The sequence below is a fragment of the Nuphar pumila genome, chromosome 14 (assembly GCF_984573655.1).
Source record: "Nuphar pumila chromosome 14, dmNupPumi1.hap1.1, whole genome shotgun sequence".
Taxonomy (NCBI): Eukaryota; Viridiplantae; Streptophyta; class Magnoliopsida; order Nymphaeales; family Nymphaeaceae; genus Nuphar; species Nuphar pumila.
Window position 1 is genome coordinate 29,796,014 of NC_143262.1, and position 20,092 is coordinate 29,816,105.

Here is a 20,092-nt window from a genome sequence, read left to right on the forward strand (position 1 = left end):
CTTTGGCAATTATTGCTGGTATTGATATAAAAATATTTTGAAGGTAAAGGGCGCGACACAGCATCTTGGGGAGGCATACCATGGAAAGGGCTGAAATCTATTAACATAGCTGGAATACTTTGTTTACCTGATTGATGACACAAATCTCAGAAAGTGAAAGTGCTGAAAATGCAGCCAATGATTTGCAACAACTGGGTTCTCAAGCTTGCTTTTGTCTCTTCTTGCAGGGTAAGGGTGTATTACGGAGACGACCAACGTGAACATCCAATCGTTCACCCTTCCTTGCCCTGTAGCTGTGGCTCCAGTGTATGAATGGTAATGCAGCAAAACATCATACACGATGAATGTTCATAGAGATAAACTAACCACCGAGAATGTGAAACAGCCAATGACACATGGTTTCGGTAATTCCAACCATCAACAAATCATTTCCAGCAGCCATACACTCATCTTTTATGCATTGATTTCTGCAATTGTGAACCGATTTCTGCAGAGAGTGATGTTATAAAGGATGAACTAAAGATAGGGGTCTAAGTCGACCCCCATTCAGCAATTTCCTGTCTGATTCAACAATGATGTTCTTTGATAATGTAAAGATAAAATCTAAATAGTGGAGATATGGTGTTGTATCAAACCACCACTACCGAACTGAATCGGTGCTGCTGAGGGCCTAAACTTCCGTTATGTCCAGATCACAAGGGGATCTGAGGAAGGAGATTCAAATATTGTCATTCTTGAGCTTTGAACAGACAGGGATCCTACATTGGTCGAATGAGTGCAAGGTAATGTAATCAAATCAGAAAAAATGGAAAATAAGTAGAAATTGAAAACCCATATTGGCATATGAAACCGAGAAGGTAAATTAAAGATTACCTATAATAGACTATCAAACTAAAACAAGGAATCGACATAGACAGGTAAACAAAACGAGCTAATCGGATGAGGCAATAAAACAAACAAAAAAAGAAAAAGAAAAGAAAATGAGACGATATACAAACAACATGATATAATGATGAAACTGAAACAGGAAACGAAAATACCCCAAAGAAAATATTCATGGTATATGAAGATTAAAAAAGAAAAGAAAGAAGAACAAAATGTAGGAACATGAGAATTCCATCAATATAGCAATACGTAGGTCGATGTTACTAGAGGTAAATCGACATTACGGATGATGCCCCTTTGTAAACAATGAAAGGTAAACGTAAAAGAAGCAGAGATACAGCTGACGTCAAATTGCAACAGAGAGGGGAAGAGATTTTACAAAGAAAGAGAGAGAAAAAAAAATATAGTTACCTACCGTGACCTTGTGTTTGCCCGATCGACTCTTTTCAGTTGATGGAGAAGGGAACCAGGGATAAGTGAAGAATTCTTACTTGATTCCAGAAGCTCTGAAGGAAGGAGGGAGGGAAGTAGGAAGGAAAAAGGGGTGAAGAGCGGACGCTGGATGGAAATCGATGGGGATACGCAGTAAAGAGGTGAAGAATGGATCAAAAATGGATGATAGTGGAGAGGTGGGAGACGGATCAAAAAGAAGAAGATGGAGGGGTCGATAATGGATCCGTGAAGGAGGAGAATGTGGAGGGGTAGAAGACGACCTCTTGTAGAGGCTTTGGAGGTCTCTTCTTAAAGAGAGGCTCGAATCCTCCATAAGATGAAGCAATTGAGGATGGAAGGTCATCGATCGGGAGAGAGGCGATGGAGGGTGCGAACGGGAGTGGCCGTTGCAATTTTTTTTTTGATTCCCAAGAGGGGTCTCCTTTTCAGAACTTTTCTAAAAAATGGTTTTCATTTTCAAAAGGAGGTTTTAAAAGAGGGTTTTTTTTTTTAAAAATAGTTTTCAAGAAAAGGTTTCAATTTGCATATTTTTCTGAATTTTTGGAATTTTTCTATTGTTTTCCTTTTTCGATTTTCTTATTTTTTTTTGTTCTTTTCTTTTGAAACGTATATTTGTAAAAAACAAAACTCTAAAACTAAGAAAATTAATACTAATTTTATAAAATTTCAAAATATTCATAAAAGAAAGGTTTTTCTGAAAAATCAGGGTTATGTTGGGGAAAATTTCTTCAGAAGGATGGGTTTGGACCCAGGTTTTGAGAAAATGTTCGAGTTTTGACACTCGAATCGAGGAATACAATGTGATGGATCCAAACGGATGTCGGATGGACTGTCCGAGCTATTTTAAAACTATTTTTGATATTTTCTATAATTTTAATTTTAAAATTTGGACAATGAGACTCAAATTTGGATCTGGATGATGGATCCAGATCCGAAATCAATTTAAACATATAAAATGAATTTAATTTCAGTAAAACTTGAGAAATGAACTGGAATTTAGATTTAAAAATGACTCATTTGCTCAAAAAATGAATTTAGGGGCAGAAAGGGAATATTTAAAAGATTTTGAAAAATTTGGGGTGTTCACAGATGCCCCTCTTTGCTACTAAGCCGGTTGAAAGCCGAGCTTAGTGGCAAAGAAAACACTTCAAATTTTGAAAAATGCCCCAGTCAGCAGATCTGAACTGGGTGTGGAAGAATTTTTTTTAAAAGATGGTTCTTCAGGCTTAAAACCTTATCCTTTATGGCTTGGGGGAGACGAAATCTTCGAAAATGATATGATTGATTTGAAAATGAGGAAATCGTGATGGGACTTTGGGTGAAGATCCCGAAATGATGAAAGATAGGGAATTTAGATCAAGTCTCGTGGGTGAGACTAGATCAGCCTTGTGGAATGACTCAGGTTTAGCCCTTATCCTGGATGGGACGAATATATCTCAACATAATCTGAATGGGGAAATGAGTATGCGAGGATCTTGATGGGACATTTTTGAGAAAACGCCTCATGAGATGAAGTTCAAGTAGGACTTTATTCTGGATGGATATACAAAAGCACGGATTCCTCGATGGGAAGAACCATGATGGGACTGAAGGAAAACACCTCGTCGAAACAAGGGAAACTCGTTGGAACGAGATTCAGGTTTTACCACAACCTGAAGGGGACGACCATATGGAATCTCGAGTGAAGAGATCATGATGGGACCTTCGGAGTTTGGACGAACAAATCCGACAGGGATTTGCGAAAGGAGGAAGGAAATGGGGTTCCCTAAAGCTTGAAAAAGGGATGAACTTGGGCGTCTCATTACTGAGACTAAATCAACTTTTGAATTTAATGGCCTCTCGCAGGGAGTACAGGTTTTGACCCTTAACCTGAGTGGGAAAAACCATACGGATTTCTTGAAACCATGTTGGGACAGGAGAGATATTTCAACTGAATGGGGTAACTCTTCTGGAAGATATAAACAACGCTAGGTTGCATAAAAAAATGGATATTGAATATTTATTTCAATCTTAGAATATCTAGAAAATTTTGCCAATAAGATGAATTTATAGTTGACTTCAACGCTTGAAAAATGTGTACATGTGTGCAAAGATATTCCCTTTTTTACCTAGAGTATTTCCTCCAGCGAGGTTAACTTCTCGGTCTTAAGAGTCAAATTCAAAATTTTAACGCTGATGATTTTCTTCAAGGAAGCTATCAATTTCCTTGATATGAGAAGAGAAGAAATATTATCAATTTCATAAAAGCAGGCAAAGAAAAGATATTGATAACAGATATTTTGCATAAGAAAGGATGACTTCTGGCAATTTAGGCAGTTTGATATCTGAGTGTTTTCTCATGATAATCTTTTTGCACTCCTTTTGAGTCATTGGGCTTTTTCGGGCTTTTACACCATCCTTCATTTGGATGTGTCCTGACTTTTCTCTCTTTTTTCGGGGAAGGGTACGTCACAAACTCCTTCATCTCGGAGATGCTCCGATCCTTCTTTTTCTCAAGGATTATATATGATATTGGCTCAAAGGTTTTTAGATGATAGCTGAAATCAAATATCATTTAGGGTTTGTCGGTAGGTCCATCACATCCGTCTTCATCTCGACGGTGATCCGAACTTTCCCTAGAAGGATCCGTCACAAACTCCGTCATCTTGGAGATGTTTCAAATCTTCTTTGGCCCCGGGGGTCTACTCGCTTAACTCGCCTTCATCTTGACGACAATTGAGAGATCCCTTTTGCCGATATTTGATTGCAGCTTTAAACTGGATAAGGTGATATGGATTAAGTGGAGTCTTTTATGGCTCAGGATATTTCCACTGTTTAATTGCCAGAAAATCGTCTTTAAACATGCATCATAGCTATGATCAATATCAATTTGCTTCCGGCTTTTCAATGTCATCGAATATTTATTTCACTAATCATACCGAGGATATTTCTTTCATCCTTTTGGTTGATCAACAGGAAAAAGATTTGAACTTTACCTCTTTTTCGCAAAGAGTTTCACCTTTTATGAAGAAAATACTAGAGATAATCCGAGGTAATTCTTTTGTGCAGTAAGATTTATTTGGAATCAACAAATATTTTTAGCAAATTGGCAAATTTTTCATGACTTCTATGTGAAATATTTACTCAATATAGATTTTGATGCGACCTTTAGTTGTAATCTATGATTTTGGACATTCTGACCAGTAAAACTGGAACCTTTCATTTAACGACCAACGAAGTAGCTGAAACCTTTCATTTAATGATCAGTGAAAACTGAGACATTTTATTTAACGACCAGCGAAGGAGCTGGAACATTTCATTTAATGACCAGCGAAGTAGCTGGGATATTTCATTTAATGACCAGCGAAGTAGCTGGGACATTTCATTTAACGACCAGCGAAGTAGCTGAAACATTTCATTTAACGACCAACGAAGTAGCTGGGACATTTCATTTAACGACCAGTAAAACTGGGACCTTTCATTTAACGACCAGCGAAGTAGCTGGGACATTTCATTTAACGACCAGCGAAGTAGCTGAGACATTTCATTTAATGACCAGCGAAGTAGCTGGGACATTTCATTTAATGACCAGCGAAGTAGCTGGGACATTTCATTTAGCGACCAACGAAGTAGCTGAAACATTTCATTTAACGACCAGCGAAGTAGCTGGGACATTTCATTTAATCATTTAACGACCAGCGAAGTAGCTGGGACATTTCATTTAATCATTTAACGACCAGCGAAGTAGCTGGGACATTTTATTTAATCATTTAACGACCAGCGAAGTAGCTGGGACATTTCATTTAATCATTTAACGACCAGGGAAGTAGCTGGGACATTTCATTTAATCATTTAACGACCAGGGAAGTAGCTGGGACATTTCATTTAATCATTTAACGACCTTTGATTTAATGATTTGATCTAAGATTGAGACTTTCTGAGGAATAAACAACACGAGGACTGAACTTGATCTTTAGATTTGAAAATTTAGCAAAATAACCCGTGCGAGCACTAGGTTTTCCAACTGAGAGTCGGGAAAGAGATCGGCCTATTTAAGATATTTAGAGATTGAAGCAAGAAGAATGGCCGGGGTTTCAGGATTATCCCATATCCTGAAGGGAAAATAGAATAGACATTTTTGACGAGAATTTTAGAAAAAGAAAGATTCAGGTTTATCCCTTAACCTGAAGGGGAAATGAAATAGACATTTGATGAGAATTTAGGAAAAGAATGATTCAGGTTTATCCCTTAACCTGAAGGGGGGATAGAAGATTTTATGAAGAGATAACCTGAGACTTGAATTTAGAAGGGATATGACAAGATTTAAAATTTATGATCTATGATTTAGATGGACCAGGTATGTGACGGGGAATATAAAAAGAATAAACTTTGAGAAGACAAAAGGATATAGAACTTTGAAAAAAATGCAGAACATTTGAGAAAAATTTGATTTTATTTTTGTAAAAGAATTCTCACAGTTAGCATGGTTGCCCCTATGAGTGATCTCAGGATTATCCCTTATCCTGAATGAGGAAAAGAATAGAATTTAAAGAGATTTAATGTAGGGAAATTGATATAAATCTAGAAAATCAACAAAGATTGACAAAACTTGTATTTACAAAAGAATCCTCATAGGTAGCGTTATTGCTCCTACGAGGGGTTTCAGGATTATCCCTTATCCTGAATGGGAACAAGAATATAATTTAAGAAAATTTAGCGAAGGAAAATTGATATAAATCTAGAAAATCAATAAAGATTAACAAAACTTGTGTTTACAAAAGAATCCTCATAGGTAGCGTTGTTGCTCCTACAAGGGGTCTCAGGATTTTCCCTTATCCTGAATAGGAGCACCTCGGACAACGAGGGTCAGGTTTATCCCTTAACCTGAGCGGGAACACCTCGGACAACGAGGGTCAGGTTTATCTCTTAACCTGAAAGGGGTTACAAAGAATATTTAGAAAATACCTCATGGGAAATAGGCATCAGGTTTATCCCTTAACCTGAAAGGGTAATGGAATTGATAAAATTTAATGAAATTTTGAGAAAATATTTGATAAACTTGATAAAACTTGATAAAATTGATGTAAACTTGATAAAAATATGAATAAAATGAATGAAACTGATAAAGATATCAAAATTAACTGAAGATTTACAAGATTTGAGAAAAAGGAGCTTTTCTGATCCTGCCTGCATATGGGATCTTGGAAGGAAAATGTTTATTTAAAAGATAAATGAGAAATCATTTTGGGGGAAGAAAATCCACCACAAGAAGAATGATCAGCGCGAGATCTGATCCTTTAAACCAAACATGAGAGATCATCATGAGGGTTAATTTTCGAAGGCAATGGTTTTGAATACCTAATTTAATAGATCTGATTTCTAAAAATAACAGCTCGAAATTGATAATAAGATCAACACAAGGGTTGATCGTTGAAGGTAATGCTTAAAAACCAATCTTGGAAGATAAGACCAACACCGGGTCGATATTTGAATATAATGATTTAAAACCCATTTTTGGAAGATAAGACCAATGCAATGATTGATCTTTGAATATGATGATTTATAACCCATTTTAAAAGATAAGAACAACGCCAGGGTTGATCTTTGAAAAGTTTTGAGATCAATTTTGGAGGATAAGACCAACGCAAGGGTTGATCTTTTGAATAAAAAGATTTGAAATCCATTTTGGAAGATAAGATCAATACAAGGATTGATCTTTGAATATAAAGGCTTTGAAATCTACTTTGAAAGATAAGGGTTGATCTATAAAGATTTGAAATCCATTTTGAAAGATAAGACCAACACAAAGGTTGATCTTTGAATATAAAGATTTAAAATCCATTTTGAAAGATAAAATCAACACAAGGATTGATCTTTGAATATAAAAGTTTAAAATTCATTTTGGAAGATAAGACCAACATAAGGGTTGATCTTTCGATATAATGGTTTGAAAAACTTATTTTTGAAGACATGATCAACACGAGGGTTGATTTTTTTGTCAAAGGTTAGACCAAGGAATATTTGAACTCCTTGGTCATAACGAAGATTTTTAAAATTTCATGATTTTTGAAAAGGCCCTCATAGGTAATATCATTTCTCTCATGAATGATGTCAGGATTGCCCCGCATTCTGAAAAGAACAGGAAATTTAAATGCCCCAGTATGGCAAAAAGAAAAGAAAAGATATAAAGGAAATTAACATTTCATTTGATAAGCAAAGGTTTGATAACAACTGAATATTTACAAGAACTTGAAAAGGAAAAAAAGACTCATAGAAGACTGGGCTGACTAACCCCTACAAGACAACTGACAAAAAAAGAGACGAAAGCAAACAAAAGACTTTGGCTTTATCAATTCTTTGAGTGGTCCGGGAATGGTTCTGTCAGGACTGCTGGCTGCTTTTCTTCATCGTCCTCTATCAGCTCACTTCTGTCAATGCAGTCTTGTATCATGTGCTTGAGGACGAAGCAATGCTCTGTGTCATGCCCCGTTGCTCTATGGAACTTGCAGAATTGATCTTTGAATTTTCCCAAGATTACGGGAGGATCCGCTACCTTAGGGAGTTTGATCATCCCGTGCTTCAAAAGGTAATTCATAATCACCTCTAAACTCTCAGACAACGGAGTGAAGACTCGATCTTTTTCCCACTTGATGTACTTGGGCTTCTCTTGAAGATCCCCTTTCTGTTGGATGCCAATTGGAAGCGGCTTGTCATTGTTCTTATACGCTCTCTCCTTCTGCCCCTTGCCTTGATCTACTCTCGGACTGCTGCCACTGTTGTTCTTGTTTCCTTTGCTGCTACTACCAAGATTATTGCAGGAGGCATCAACTGAATGAGCAAACTGCGCCTTCTTCTTTTGGTCTTGGACATTCTTGACCAGAGGTGTGCCCTCGTATAGTCCGCTTTCTATTCCTGCTTCGAGCCATTCCGCTCGCTCAATTAACTTGATGAAGGATTTCGCCGGGGAAGTGGCGATGAGGCTCCTTATGGGCTGAGAGAAATTGTTGAGGATCACCTGCAATGCGTGCTCCTCAGGAATGGGTACCTTCATCTTATTACAGGTGCTTCTCCACCTGTGAATGAAATCACCTGCTCTCTCATTCTCTCCTTGCTTCAGGTTGTAAAGATGATTTAATGTAGGTGAGGCTTCAGTGTTGAATAAGAAGCGCTCGATGAACATATTTACTACCTTATCGAACTCTCGTAGTTCGATAGGATTTACGTGGTCAGCATACCACCTAGCTGCTACGCCTTCTAGACTGCGGGGAAAACAGATGAACAGGGCCCTGTTATCTTTCCTAAAACGGCTGCACTCTGCATAAAATGTGGCCAGGTGGGCTTTAGGGTTGCCAGTCCCATCAAATTTGAGAAACTTGCGAGGAAGATTCTCTAGGTTATCGTCCCCATCTAGACCATCGTAAAAATCTTCGCCAGTATAGGTCTGCTTGCCCTTACCCTTGGCTTGAATATCTTTAATAGCTCGATTCATCTCCTTCATCTGTTTACTCATCAGGTCCTCTGCTGGAACCCCAGACTTGGGCTTGTTGACAGATTCAGGCTCTTTCGCAACTATCTTTACAGACTGTCTCGGAGGATTCTGCTTGTAGACAATCTGCTCTTCCTCTTCTGACTCTTCCTCGACTGACTCTGATTCCTCAGAAGCAGTGTCTGGCTGCACCTTCTTTCTGATGATTCTGACTTGCTTCTTTACATGCTTCTCCCTCAGCTTGCTTTTAGGAACTGCCTCTTTCAGCTTGGCCTCGGCTTGCTCTGACATCATCCTCGCCATCATCTTTTGGAACATGTCATACATAGCTGGGTCGATGTCATCCTTCTTGCTCTGACTCTGTCCCCTGACTGATTTAGGAGAGCTTATCTCTTCTGCCTCACTGTCGCTGAGTTGAGGAATTGTTTCTTTTCCCCCTCTTGTAGTGACCATTTTTGAAATATCAGAACTCTCTGTGGAGGAAAAATGGAGGTTTTTAGACCAAAGAAACTTTTTGGAGATATTTTGACAAAGAGGAAGGATTTAGGTTAAAAATTTAATTGTATCCCATTACTAGGGATTGAGTCGCCACCAAATTTGTGACCATTGCGTTGTTTTACTCTACGAGGGAGAGTAACCAACTGAAAATATGAAAAGAAAATATTATTTTGAAAAGGATATCTCTTGATGGAAAGAGATTTTTATGAAAATATAAACAAGAATATAAAAACAGAAGGAAAATAAAAGGAAAAATGGAATTTTGAGAATAAATGGTAAGGATTTAAAATTTTGAAGAACTTGCAGGCAGGATCAGAAGATTTTGGAAGAATTTTTTTAGAAGAAGAAGAAGAAAAGGATAAAGAAAAATACACCCGGGTTTTAAAAATAAAGAGGACATTTTGAAACACATACCCAGGGTTTTGGAAAATATAAAGAAGATATAAAATATCACACAATCACAGATATACAAGCAAGGATATACAAACAACACTCCCTAAAGCTGACTCTATATGCAATATTTGAAATGGCTGATAGGACCTTAATCCTAACTCTAAGATTTATATTATCTGATTCCGATCAAGGTACGCCGATATACTCAAGCCGAAGCTCGAAGTACGTGGCATATAAAGTACTTACTCCGGTTCTAAGGTAAAGGCTTCCCAACATCCTTGAGCACCTACCGATATACCTCGGACTATGGCCCTTAGGTACGTGGTAGGGGGGCGCAAACCCAAATAAGTGGTCCAGTTGTGAGGCTCTCTCCTGAACTATGGTTCAGTGAGACAACCCAGCAACGTGAAGACCGGGACAATATAGGTAAGGTTGTTTTCAAAATATGATCAACATGCAAATAAAATCAGAAGGCTCTAATGCAAGTCCTAAAGAGATAGATTTTAAATGAAAAGAAGCATACACTTGCATACATTGTCTGCATTCAATCCCTAAAATTGAGGAGAGTTGTATTTAAGACCTAAGTCTAATGTGAACATGGATAATCTCCTCAATATGGTCCTACCAAACCATACTTAGATCCTATATGCAATGATGTCAGCTTAGGACAAAATCTAGGCTTCCTAAGGTTTGCATGAAAAAATGTAGCTGACATATGTTAGAATAAAGACTTAGATTATATAAAAGCAAAGCAAAGGCATAGATCCAACCAGACGAAGACAAGTCCCATCACGGTCGCCAAAACTGTGATCATCGCAAAATTTTTTCTCTTTATGGTTTCTCTCTCTTCCTTTTCTAACCTCTATTCTCCTCCTTTTTGAAGGGAGAAGGATAAAAGAAAGAAAAAGAAAGAGAGAAAGAAAGAGAGAGAAGAGGAACTATTTTGCGGGTTTTCACTTGACCTTTATTTGAAAATATTTAGAAAATAACTCGCCTCCGTTTTGAAAATTTGCGGGAAGATGGAGAGACGGGATTCGCTCGTCGGTACGAGGTTCGACCGTTCCTGGCGCCTTTACCAGGGGTAATCGAACCAAGGATCGAATCTATGCCTTCTGCTTTGCCTAAATATAATCTAAGAATTTATTCTAACTCTAAATGCACAAAGAATCATGCTTGTGCCATGCAAGAATGTATGCTTCTTTTGAAAGGTGTTTTGAAAATTTCCAAGTATTCTGAGATGAACTTAGTAAGGGAATGAAGAAATGATTGACTTAGAACTTGAAATAGATCAGAGAATTTCTAAGTCTTTGAAGTAAATCAGAGTTGGAAGAATAAATCTTTGACTTTGAGAAAGAATGATTTGAAGCTTTGAAATGAAGGGAAATGAAGTTTCAAAGTCAGAAATGGGCTTTGAATTTAATCATGGATTTAGGAAGGAAATGAGTATTTGAAATGGAATTTGAATTTCAATTTTGAAATCAGAATGGACTTTGAGAAATCCAAGAAAATAGGAATGAAGTTCGGATGAGATCTTAAAAGAGATTCAGATTTGAAATCTGGAAATGAAGTGGATTTGGATTTGAAAGTTTAGAATTTGAAAAATAGAATTGGATTTGAAATTTGGAATTTTAAATATAAAGTTTGGACCTTAAAATGGATTTGGATCTAAAATCTGAGATCCAAAGTAGAATTGGATTCTAGATCCTAAAATGGAATTGAATCTGGAGTCTGAGATCCAAAGTAGAATTGGGTTCTGGATCCTAAAGGGGAATTGGATCTGAAGTCTGAGATCCAAAGTGAAATTGGACTCTGGATCCTAAGAGAGAATTAGATCTGAAATCTGAGATCCAAAGTGAAATTTGGATTCTGGATCCTAAAGGGGAATTGGATCTGAAATCTGAGATCCAATTTGAGTGTTGAATCCTGGACCCTAAAATGAATTTGGAGTTTGTTAAATTCAGAAGATGAATCAAGAACTTCCAAATTTAAAAAATGAAATTTAGAATTTGAATCTTGAATATACAAATGAATTTCAAAGTCAAATTAGACCTTGAATTTTGAAGTTTGAATTTAAAATTTAGAAGATGAAGGGAATCTCAAAGTTAAATTGAACTTTGGATTTGATTTGAAGTATTTGAATTTGGAATTTAGAAGATGAATCAAGAGTCTCAAGGTTAAGATTGAATTTGGAGTTTGATTAGAGTTTTGAATATAAAATGAATTTGGAATTTCAAAGTTAAATTGAACTTTGAAATCTGATTTTGAATTTGAATATAAAATGAATTTGAAATCTCAAAGTTAGATTGAACTTTGAGATTTAAAAATGAAATAGAATTTTGAAAATTGAAAGAATGAATTGGATTTGGTAAGGATTTAAGATAGATTTGAAGAAAGTATTTACATTACTTGGAGTTTTTGAAGAGGAAATATGATGCAATTCTATCATAAATGATGAATGAATTTAAATTTTTGAAATTGGATTTTGAAAAGCTATTTCATTCTTTAAATGAATTGAAATAAGATTGAATATATAATACATCCTTGACTATGGTCATTGAATGTATTATATAATAATCTATATTTAAATTCAGGTGAAGAATGAAACACATTTGGTGCTTTTATAGGATTAAAAATGAAATTAACTCTCAATATACCCTGACTATGGCCATTGGTATATATTTTGAATTAATTTTAAGTTAAATTCTAATAAAAGAAGAAAATATTTAAGGAAAATATGATGAATTTTGAAAACGGATCCAGTATGGATCCAGTGTTATTTCGTAAAAGATAAAAATCCTAAGTTTTGTCCGTACTCTGACTATGGCCATTGGTATGGATCATCAACTTAGGATTAATTTACCTCTTACGAAGTGGTGCACGTGCCATTCGTGTTTCACCATTTGTGAGATTTTAGAAAAACAAAGGAGAAAATATGAGAACAAGTGATTCATGATATTTACAATGCTCATTCATTTTATCTAAAGCTTGAAATATAAATTCTCATTCAAAATCTAACTATTACAACATATAAAATTTACAACTCCAAGTAATGATATTTTCCACATATTCCCTGCAAAACAATTGGGTTAATGTGAAAATTGGAAGAAGTTTGCATATATCACATAGATGTCAATGATAAAATGCTCATGTGCCAGGATGTATGATTTAGAACGTGAGGAGATGAGAGATGATATATAGATATATGCTTACATATATATATATATACAGGCATACCAATGTATATATATATATATATATATATATATATATATATATATATATATATATATATATATATACACGTGTATATAACATGTATGTAATATAGGTGGATGAGGGCGATGAAGTGCTAGTGCATTATAGCTGTGATGGTACTACCCAAAAAAAAGGGTAATGAAATGGACTGTAGATGAATGTGGCTATAGGGGTGAACATACAATCTTGCAACAGAGAATTCAACGGTTGAAATGACTCAACTTATGCTTTTATAGCAAATCAGGATTGATTTATCAAACCAAGGAATTTCCTTTTCCTAGCAGGAACAGATTTTTGCATCAAATTAGTTAACAGTGGTTTGCCTTCAGCCAACATATCGATTTCAGTAGGTAGATGATATATGAAGTGTGATTGAAGGGAAGGCAGAGTTTGAAGGTAGGCTGCAGGGGAGATTGCTAATGACGGAGGCCCCAATGGAGGGAAATGATTGTGTGATGAAGGTGTTGCAACAGTAACATACACAATGCAAGATGGATGTAGCAGAAAAAGTGGTAAGTTTTATGGGAATATGATAGGTTGCTGTGGTGGCATATAGGTGATGACTTAAGTATGAATGCAGAAGAAGAGAACATACAACAGCTATAAGCTGCTGTAAATGTTCATAAGCCCAGAGGAAGTAATGAAGATGGATTTTGATAGGCGAAGCAGGTGATTGGGAAGCCACTGCAGTCGATGGATAGTGTTGTGATGGCAGGGCAGTGATACTATAGCTGGTTGAAGATAATTGAGAGGGAAATGATGCTGGGAAAATACATAGGTGTTATACTGTGAAAGGGAATAATGAAATGGGTTGGTGGTGAATACATGCACGGCAATGACTGGTATGAAGGTATGGCTGGAGCTTATAACCAGTGAGGGTTTACACAAGCTATTGTGAGGGTGGTTTGAAGGAGAATAAAAGGGATGGATACATAACCTATAACTGCTATAATACTCTAATTAATACCCTGATCTGAAAACTTGAATATGCTGAATGTGAATAATAGGATGAATATGCTGTGATTTGTGAAGAATATAGTAGAGAGATGAGATATATGATCACTGTGTATCAGTGCAAATGAGGGGAATGATGGGAATGTATTAACAGATAACGTGTGCTGCATAATGGCCTGAAGTGGACACACAAGAATAACAGGAAATGTGCAGCAGGATTGTGGTGTTCTATGTGCAACAGGTAGCAGCTGTGTACAATGAAGGCTTCAGCAGCGTTTAAGCACTGCTAAAAATAAATAAAAAAAAAGGTGGTAGCACTAGTGCTTGTTACTGTTATAAACACTAAAGTGCAGACCGCAACAATCATTTTTGGGGCCTGCAAAGGTTATAGCAATTATATATATATATATATATATATATATGTGTGTGTGTGTGTGTGTGTGTGTGTGATGAAGTTGTAAGTAAGGATGGCTTGTGGTGATATGACATGGTGAAAGGTTTTGCATTTCTCTTTTTTTTTAACCTTAACAGGTAATGAACTGGAAAAGGAAGGCACTCCAGAAACAGACGGCTGTTGGATCATGACCCCCTGGCTCATCATCACTAGGCACTGCTGAAGAAATGAAAATTGTGCTAATATCTCTCCCACTGCAGAAGAGATCGGTCTTACCCTATCAGCGCCCCTTTGTAAAGGTGAGGGGCCAGAACTTAATGCCTTGAAGACCTAACTGGCTTGCTACAAAGAACGACACCATTCTTTGGCAGGAAAAGGATCAACAAATAATGCAGAGGTAGATCGCCCAACCTTTCCTGGAGTTGTAGGTGGCTTCACTTGTTATTTGGGAAAATACAACTGTAGCAATAGTTGCCTCTAAGTTCATCTACCCTAGAATGGCTTGCATTGATGACCCAAACTTAGTCAGAGGTAAGGAAGTGCTCTATGCAATAGGATTTACAACATACACAGTAGGGTCACCTTAGCTAATTGGGTATCTTGTGGCTGAAGACCTGGGCATAGTCTGGGCATTAGCTGAGGGATGGCAATATTCACGATAGGCTAAAAAAAAAATGCACACAGGGTGTGACAGCATGGCTGTGGTGCAGACATTGAGATGTCGCGGATGAGATGCTTAACATACCTTAACGCAACAATCTGTCATAAAACGATTTACAGTATAATACACGGTACCTGATTAACAAAATTCTCAACAGCACCTTTTGAGGCTATCAGAAGGATTATCAAAAATAAAATAAAAAAAAATAAAAAAAAGGAAAGTAAAGATGGCCTCAACAAACATATCTCTGCCCACCAATTTACAACAAATAACATGGATTTCTACACAGCGAATCTATGGATTCTTTGGCAATTATTGCTGGTATTGATATAAAAATATTTTGAAGGTAAAGGGCGCGACACAGCATCTTGGGGAGGCATACCATGGAAAGGGCTGAAATCTATTAACATAGCTGGAATACTTTGTTTACCTGATTGATGACACAAATCTCAGAAAGTGAAAGTGCTGAAAATGCAGCCAATGATTTGCAACAACTGGGTTCTCAAGCTTGCTTTTGTCTCTTCTTGCAGGGTAAGGGTGTATTACGGAGACGACCAACGTGAACATCCAATCGTTCACCCTTCCTTGCCCTGTAGCTGTGGCTCCAGTGTATGAATGGTAATGCAGCAAAACATCATACACGATGAATGTTCATAGAGATAAACTAACCACCGAGAATGTGAAACAGCCAATGACACATGGTTTCGGTAATTCCAACCATCAACAAATCATTTCCAGCAGCCATACACTCATCTTTTATGCATTGATTTCTGCAATTGTGAACCGATTTCTGCAGAGAGTGATGTTATAAAGGATGAACTAAAGATAGGGGTCTAAGTCGACCCCCATTCAGCAATTTCCTGTCTGATTCAACAATGATGTTCTTTGATAATGTAAAGATAAAATCTAAATAGTGGAGATATGGTGTTGTATCAAACCACCACTACCGAACTGAATCGGTGCTGCTGAGGGCCTAAACTTCCGTTATGTCCAGATCACAAGGGGATCTGAGGAAGGAGATTCAAATATTGTCATTCTTGAGCTTTGAACAGACAGGGATCCTACATTGGTCGAATGAGTGCAAGGTAATGTAATCAAATCAGAAAAAATGGAAAATAAGTAGAAATTGAAAACCCATATTGGCATATGAAACCGAGAAGGTAAATTAAAGATTACCTATAATAGACTATCAAACTAAAACAAGGAATCGACATAGACAGGTAAACAAAACGAGCTAATCGGATGAGGCAATAAAACAAACAAAAAAAGAAAAAGAAAAGAAAATGAGACGATATACAAACAACATGATATAATGATGAAACTGAAACAGGAAACGAAAATACCCCAAAGAAAATATTCATGGTATATGAAGATTAAAAAAGAAAAGAAAGAAGAACAAAATGTAGGAACATGAGAATTCCATCAATATAGCAATACGTAGGTCGATGTTACTAGAGGTAAATCGACATTACGGATGATGCCCCTTTGTAAACAATGAAAGGTAAACGTAAAAGAAGCAGAGATACAGCTGACGTCAAATTGCAACAGAGAGGGGAAGAGATTTTACAAAGAAAGAGAGAGAAAAAAAAATATAGTTACCTACCGTGACCTTGTGTTTGCCCGATCGACTCTTTTCAGTTGATGGAGAAGGGAACCAGGGATAAGTGAAGAATTCTTACTTGATTCCAGAAGCTCTGAAGGAAGGAGGGAGGAAGTAGGAAGGAAAAAGGGGTGAAGAGCGGACGCTGGATGGAAATCGATGGGGATACGCAGTAAAGAGGTGAAGAATGGATCAAAAATGGATGATAGTGGAGAGGTGGGAGACGGATCAAAAAGAAGAAGATGGAGGGGTCGATAATGGATCCGTGAAGGAGGAGAATGTGGAGGGGTAGAAGACGACCTCTTGTAGAGGCTTTGGAGGTCTCTTCTTAAAGAGAGGCTCGAATCCTCCATAAGATGAAGCAGTTGAGGATGGAAGGTCATCGATCGAGAGAGAGGCGATGGAGGGTGCGAACGGGAGTGGCCGTTGCAATTTTTTTTTTGATTCCCAAGAGGGGTCTCCTTTTCCGAACTTTTCTAAAAAATGGTTTTCATTTTCAAAAGGAGGTTTTAAAAGAGGGTTTTTTTTTTTAAAAATAGTTTTCAAGAAAAGGTTTCAATTTGCATATTTTTCTGAATTTTTGGAATTTTTCTATTGTTTTCCTTTTTCGATTTTCTTATTTTTTTTTTGTTCTTTTCTTTTGAAACGTATATTTGTAAAAAACAAAACTCTAAAACTAAGAAAATTAATACTAATTTTATAAAATTTCAAAATATTCATAAAAGAAAGGTTTTTCTGAAAAATCAGGGTTATGTTGGGGAAAATTTCTTCAGAAGGATGGGTTTGGACCCAGGTTTTGAGAAAATGTTCGAGTTTTGACACTCGAATCGAGGAATACAATGTGATGGATCCAAACGGATGTCGGATGGACTGTCCGAGCTATTTTAAAACTATTTTTGATATTTTCTATAATTTTAATTTTAAAATTTGGACAATGAGACTCAAATTTGGATCTGGATGATGGATCCAGATCCGAAATCAATTTAAACATATAAAATGAATTTAATTTCTGTAAAACTTGAGAAATGAACTGGAATTTAGATTTAAAAATGACTCATTTGCTCAAAAAATGAATTTAGGGGCAGAAAGGGAATATTTAAAAGATTTTGAAAAATTTGGGGTGTTCACAGCGTTGCACCCATTGAAAATAAGATGAGAGAGAATCGTTCACGGTGGTTTGGACATATTCGGCGAAGGCCTAATGATGCTCCAGTTAGAAGGATGGAGAAATGGGAAAATATATTAGTTAAAAGAGGTCGGGGTAGGCCTAGGAAGACTTGGATGGAGATGATAGGAAAGGATATGAATGCTTTGAACCTCACCGAGGACATGACATTGGATAGAAATGATTGGAGGAGAAGGATTCATGTGGAAGACCCAGATTGATTTTCTCTTTTGGTTCATATCGCCGACCTCAATTGTTTTGGAATGAAGGTGTAGTTGTTGTTGTTGTTGTTGTTTATTAGGTTTCCACACCTGTCAAGCCATCTTAGACGACATTTCCACATCAATAATCTGCTGTCCTAAGACCTTAGGTTTTAGTGGGTAGAGGCAGAAGAGAGAAATACCATCCAGTGATTTTGAAAATTATGGTGATGTGCTAGGATCCTTCTTACAAAGTTCTTCCTCTTCTGCTGGAACTAAAAAGGACTTTGATTTCCACAAATTACATTAGCCAGATGGTGACCAAACTATTTGTACATCAATTCAAAATAGACATGCCAGAGTTGACTTTCAATAATCCATCTTGCTGGATGCCTCTTGTTTTGCTGTATGGACTTAACAAATGATTTCTTAAATTTAACTGTCCATCATTATTTTGTACATGGAGATTGTTGGTTATTAGCGTGAACAATCTGTTTGTGCTTCTGCTTCTATCGTTAACAAATTTTTGGCACATTGAATGTGGACCGGACTATAGTTTTTGTTCATGTGATTGCATATGTGCATACTCATGTACTTGCAGTCCCAACAGGTCTCTTTCAGATTCTATCTAACAAAAATACGTGGCTGTGTTAAGCAAATGAACTTATCCAATGGAGAAGCAGAGCTACCTGTTGGTTGTAGAAAGAAATGCGTGTAGATTTTACTTGATAGCCATGTCAACGAACAATGTATTCACAAACTAACAGTTGGACATCTTCAGCTAATAGGGAAAAAAGATAGATTTCCTTTAAATAGGAATAGGACTATTGCACCCATGAGTCGAGTTTGTACTTTGTTCAATTCTGGAGGGAGGTAGTCAGGTAAGCTGGAGCTTGGCAATCAGGGGCTACTGCATTTTTTCCTTGCCAAGAAAATCCTCAGAAGGATATCTATCACTGGTTTCAATTAATGTACTTCTCCATGAATGCCTGTGTTTAGTGTTTGTATCCTTAGATTGTGCTACATGAGTATAGCAAAACATACATCACTAGGGTATGGTTTTTAAACATTATGAAAAACTTGATCTTGATCATTATGGTAGCACTAGGCCTAGTGGGTGAAAGTTCATGACCTGACCAAGGGTCAAATAAAACTCTATCCTAGCCACTTTTGCCCAAGGCGCCTGACTAGCTAGTATGAATTGCTAGTCCAAAACAAGGCTAGAACTCTATTATAATTTCGTACCGATCCATAGACGGGGGTATGTGGTCCACCTTCTGACTTATTGACAGCCCTAGATATATTTTCTTTTCCCGAAGTTTCAGGGGATACATTTTGACAACTTTCCTGGAGTTTTTGTTAAGACATTCAGTGCTATGTTCATTTTGTTTTCTCAGTATTCTGCCTAAATGTTGTGCACCGTCTGGAAGATTCTACTTTGATCCAGTTTGTAACCTATCAATTTTCTGTTTTTTTTTTCCTTCTTTCTGTTCTCTGATGGTTCAATCTTAGTATCTGGTATTGGAAATCCTTGTTTATATTGAATTAACAGGGACTGTTTTCTTAATGCACAGGCATTTAAGAAACTTGTAGCAGGGTGCTGAGGGAATCCAGTTGGGGTGATGCTATCAGATGTATTTTACTGAAGGTATATCTGCATAGATATCCCTTTCGCAATTGATTAAGATTGTAAAAGCCGTTTTGAGCGATCCTGTGATGGCAGAAGTTGGAACTGGAGGAAAAAAGTTGCTCTGCTTCTGACTTGATGATTGCTTTCAGGAAGCGGAAAATGGTGTTAAAATGTTGCATGACCTTTGGAAGGTTCTAAGGACAGTGATTGGTTGTATAGGTTTTTTCTGTTGTAATTCGCGTTCTGTGCATCGAGGTTGTGAATATTCTTGTAATCAGATCTGTGATTTTCATGGGTATGTATGATCGGATCTACTGATTTGGTGCTTTGTGGGCCTTGTGGCCTACTGCGCTTTGCGTTGTCAAGCATACTAGAAAAGGACAGAGCAGCAGCGTTTTGTGCATAACATCAAACTACGGCATGCATTGGAATGCTTCTTAGCTAAGGAGTTTTAAAAAGGTTTAGGTCAGCTTGTTAAAATCTAGGTTAGTTCCAACATCACAAACCTCAGTGTCAGGATTTTCTCGGTGAGAGAAAAG

The 20,092-nt window shown here is 37.0% G+C and overlaps 1 protein-coding gene across 2 annotated transcripts in view; it reads left to right on the plus strand.

The window, feature by feature from the left end:
• Positions 1-19,851, plus strand: part of LOC149816712 (microtubule-associated protein 70-1-like) — a 40,040-nt gene extending 20,189 nt beyond the window's left edge. The window contains exons 11-12 of one of the 2 annotated variants that reach the window (XR_016427606.1): positions 19,498-19,571; positions 19,647-19,718. Coding sequence is in view for 1 of the 2 variants with exons in the window: in XM_089987135.1 (XP_089843261.1) it covers positions 19,498-19,516 (19 nt within the window). In the remaining variant the exon portion in view is untranslated. Of the gene's footprint in view, positions 1-19,497 lie in introns of both variants that reach the window. The other variant, XM_089987135.1, reaches the window with a different exon arrangement.
• Positions 19,852-20,092: the final 241 nt, after the last annotated feature.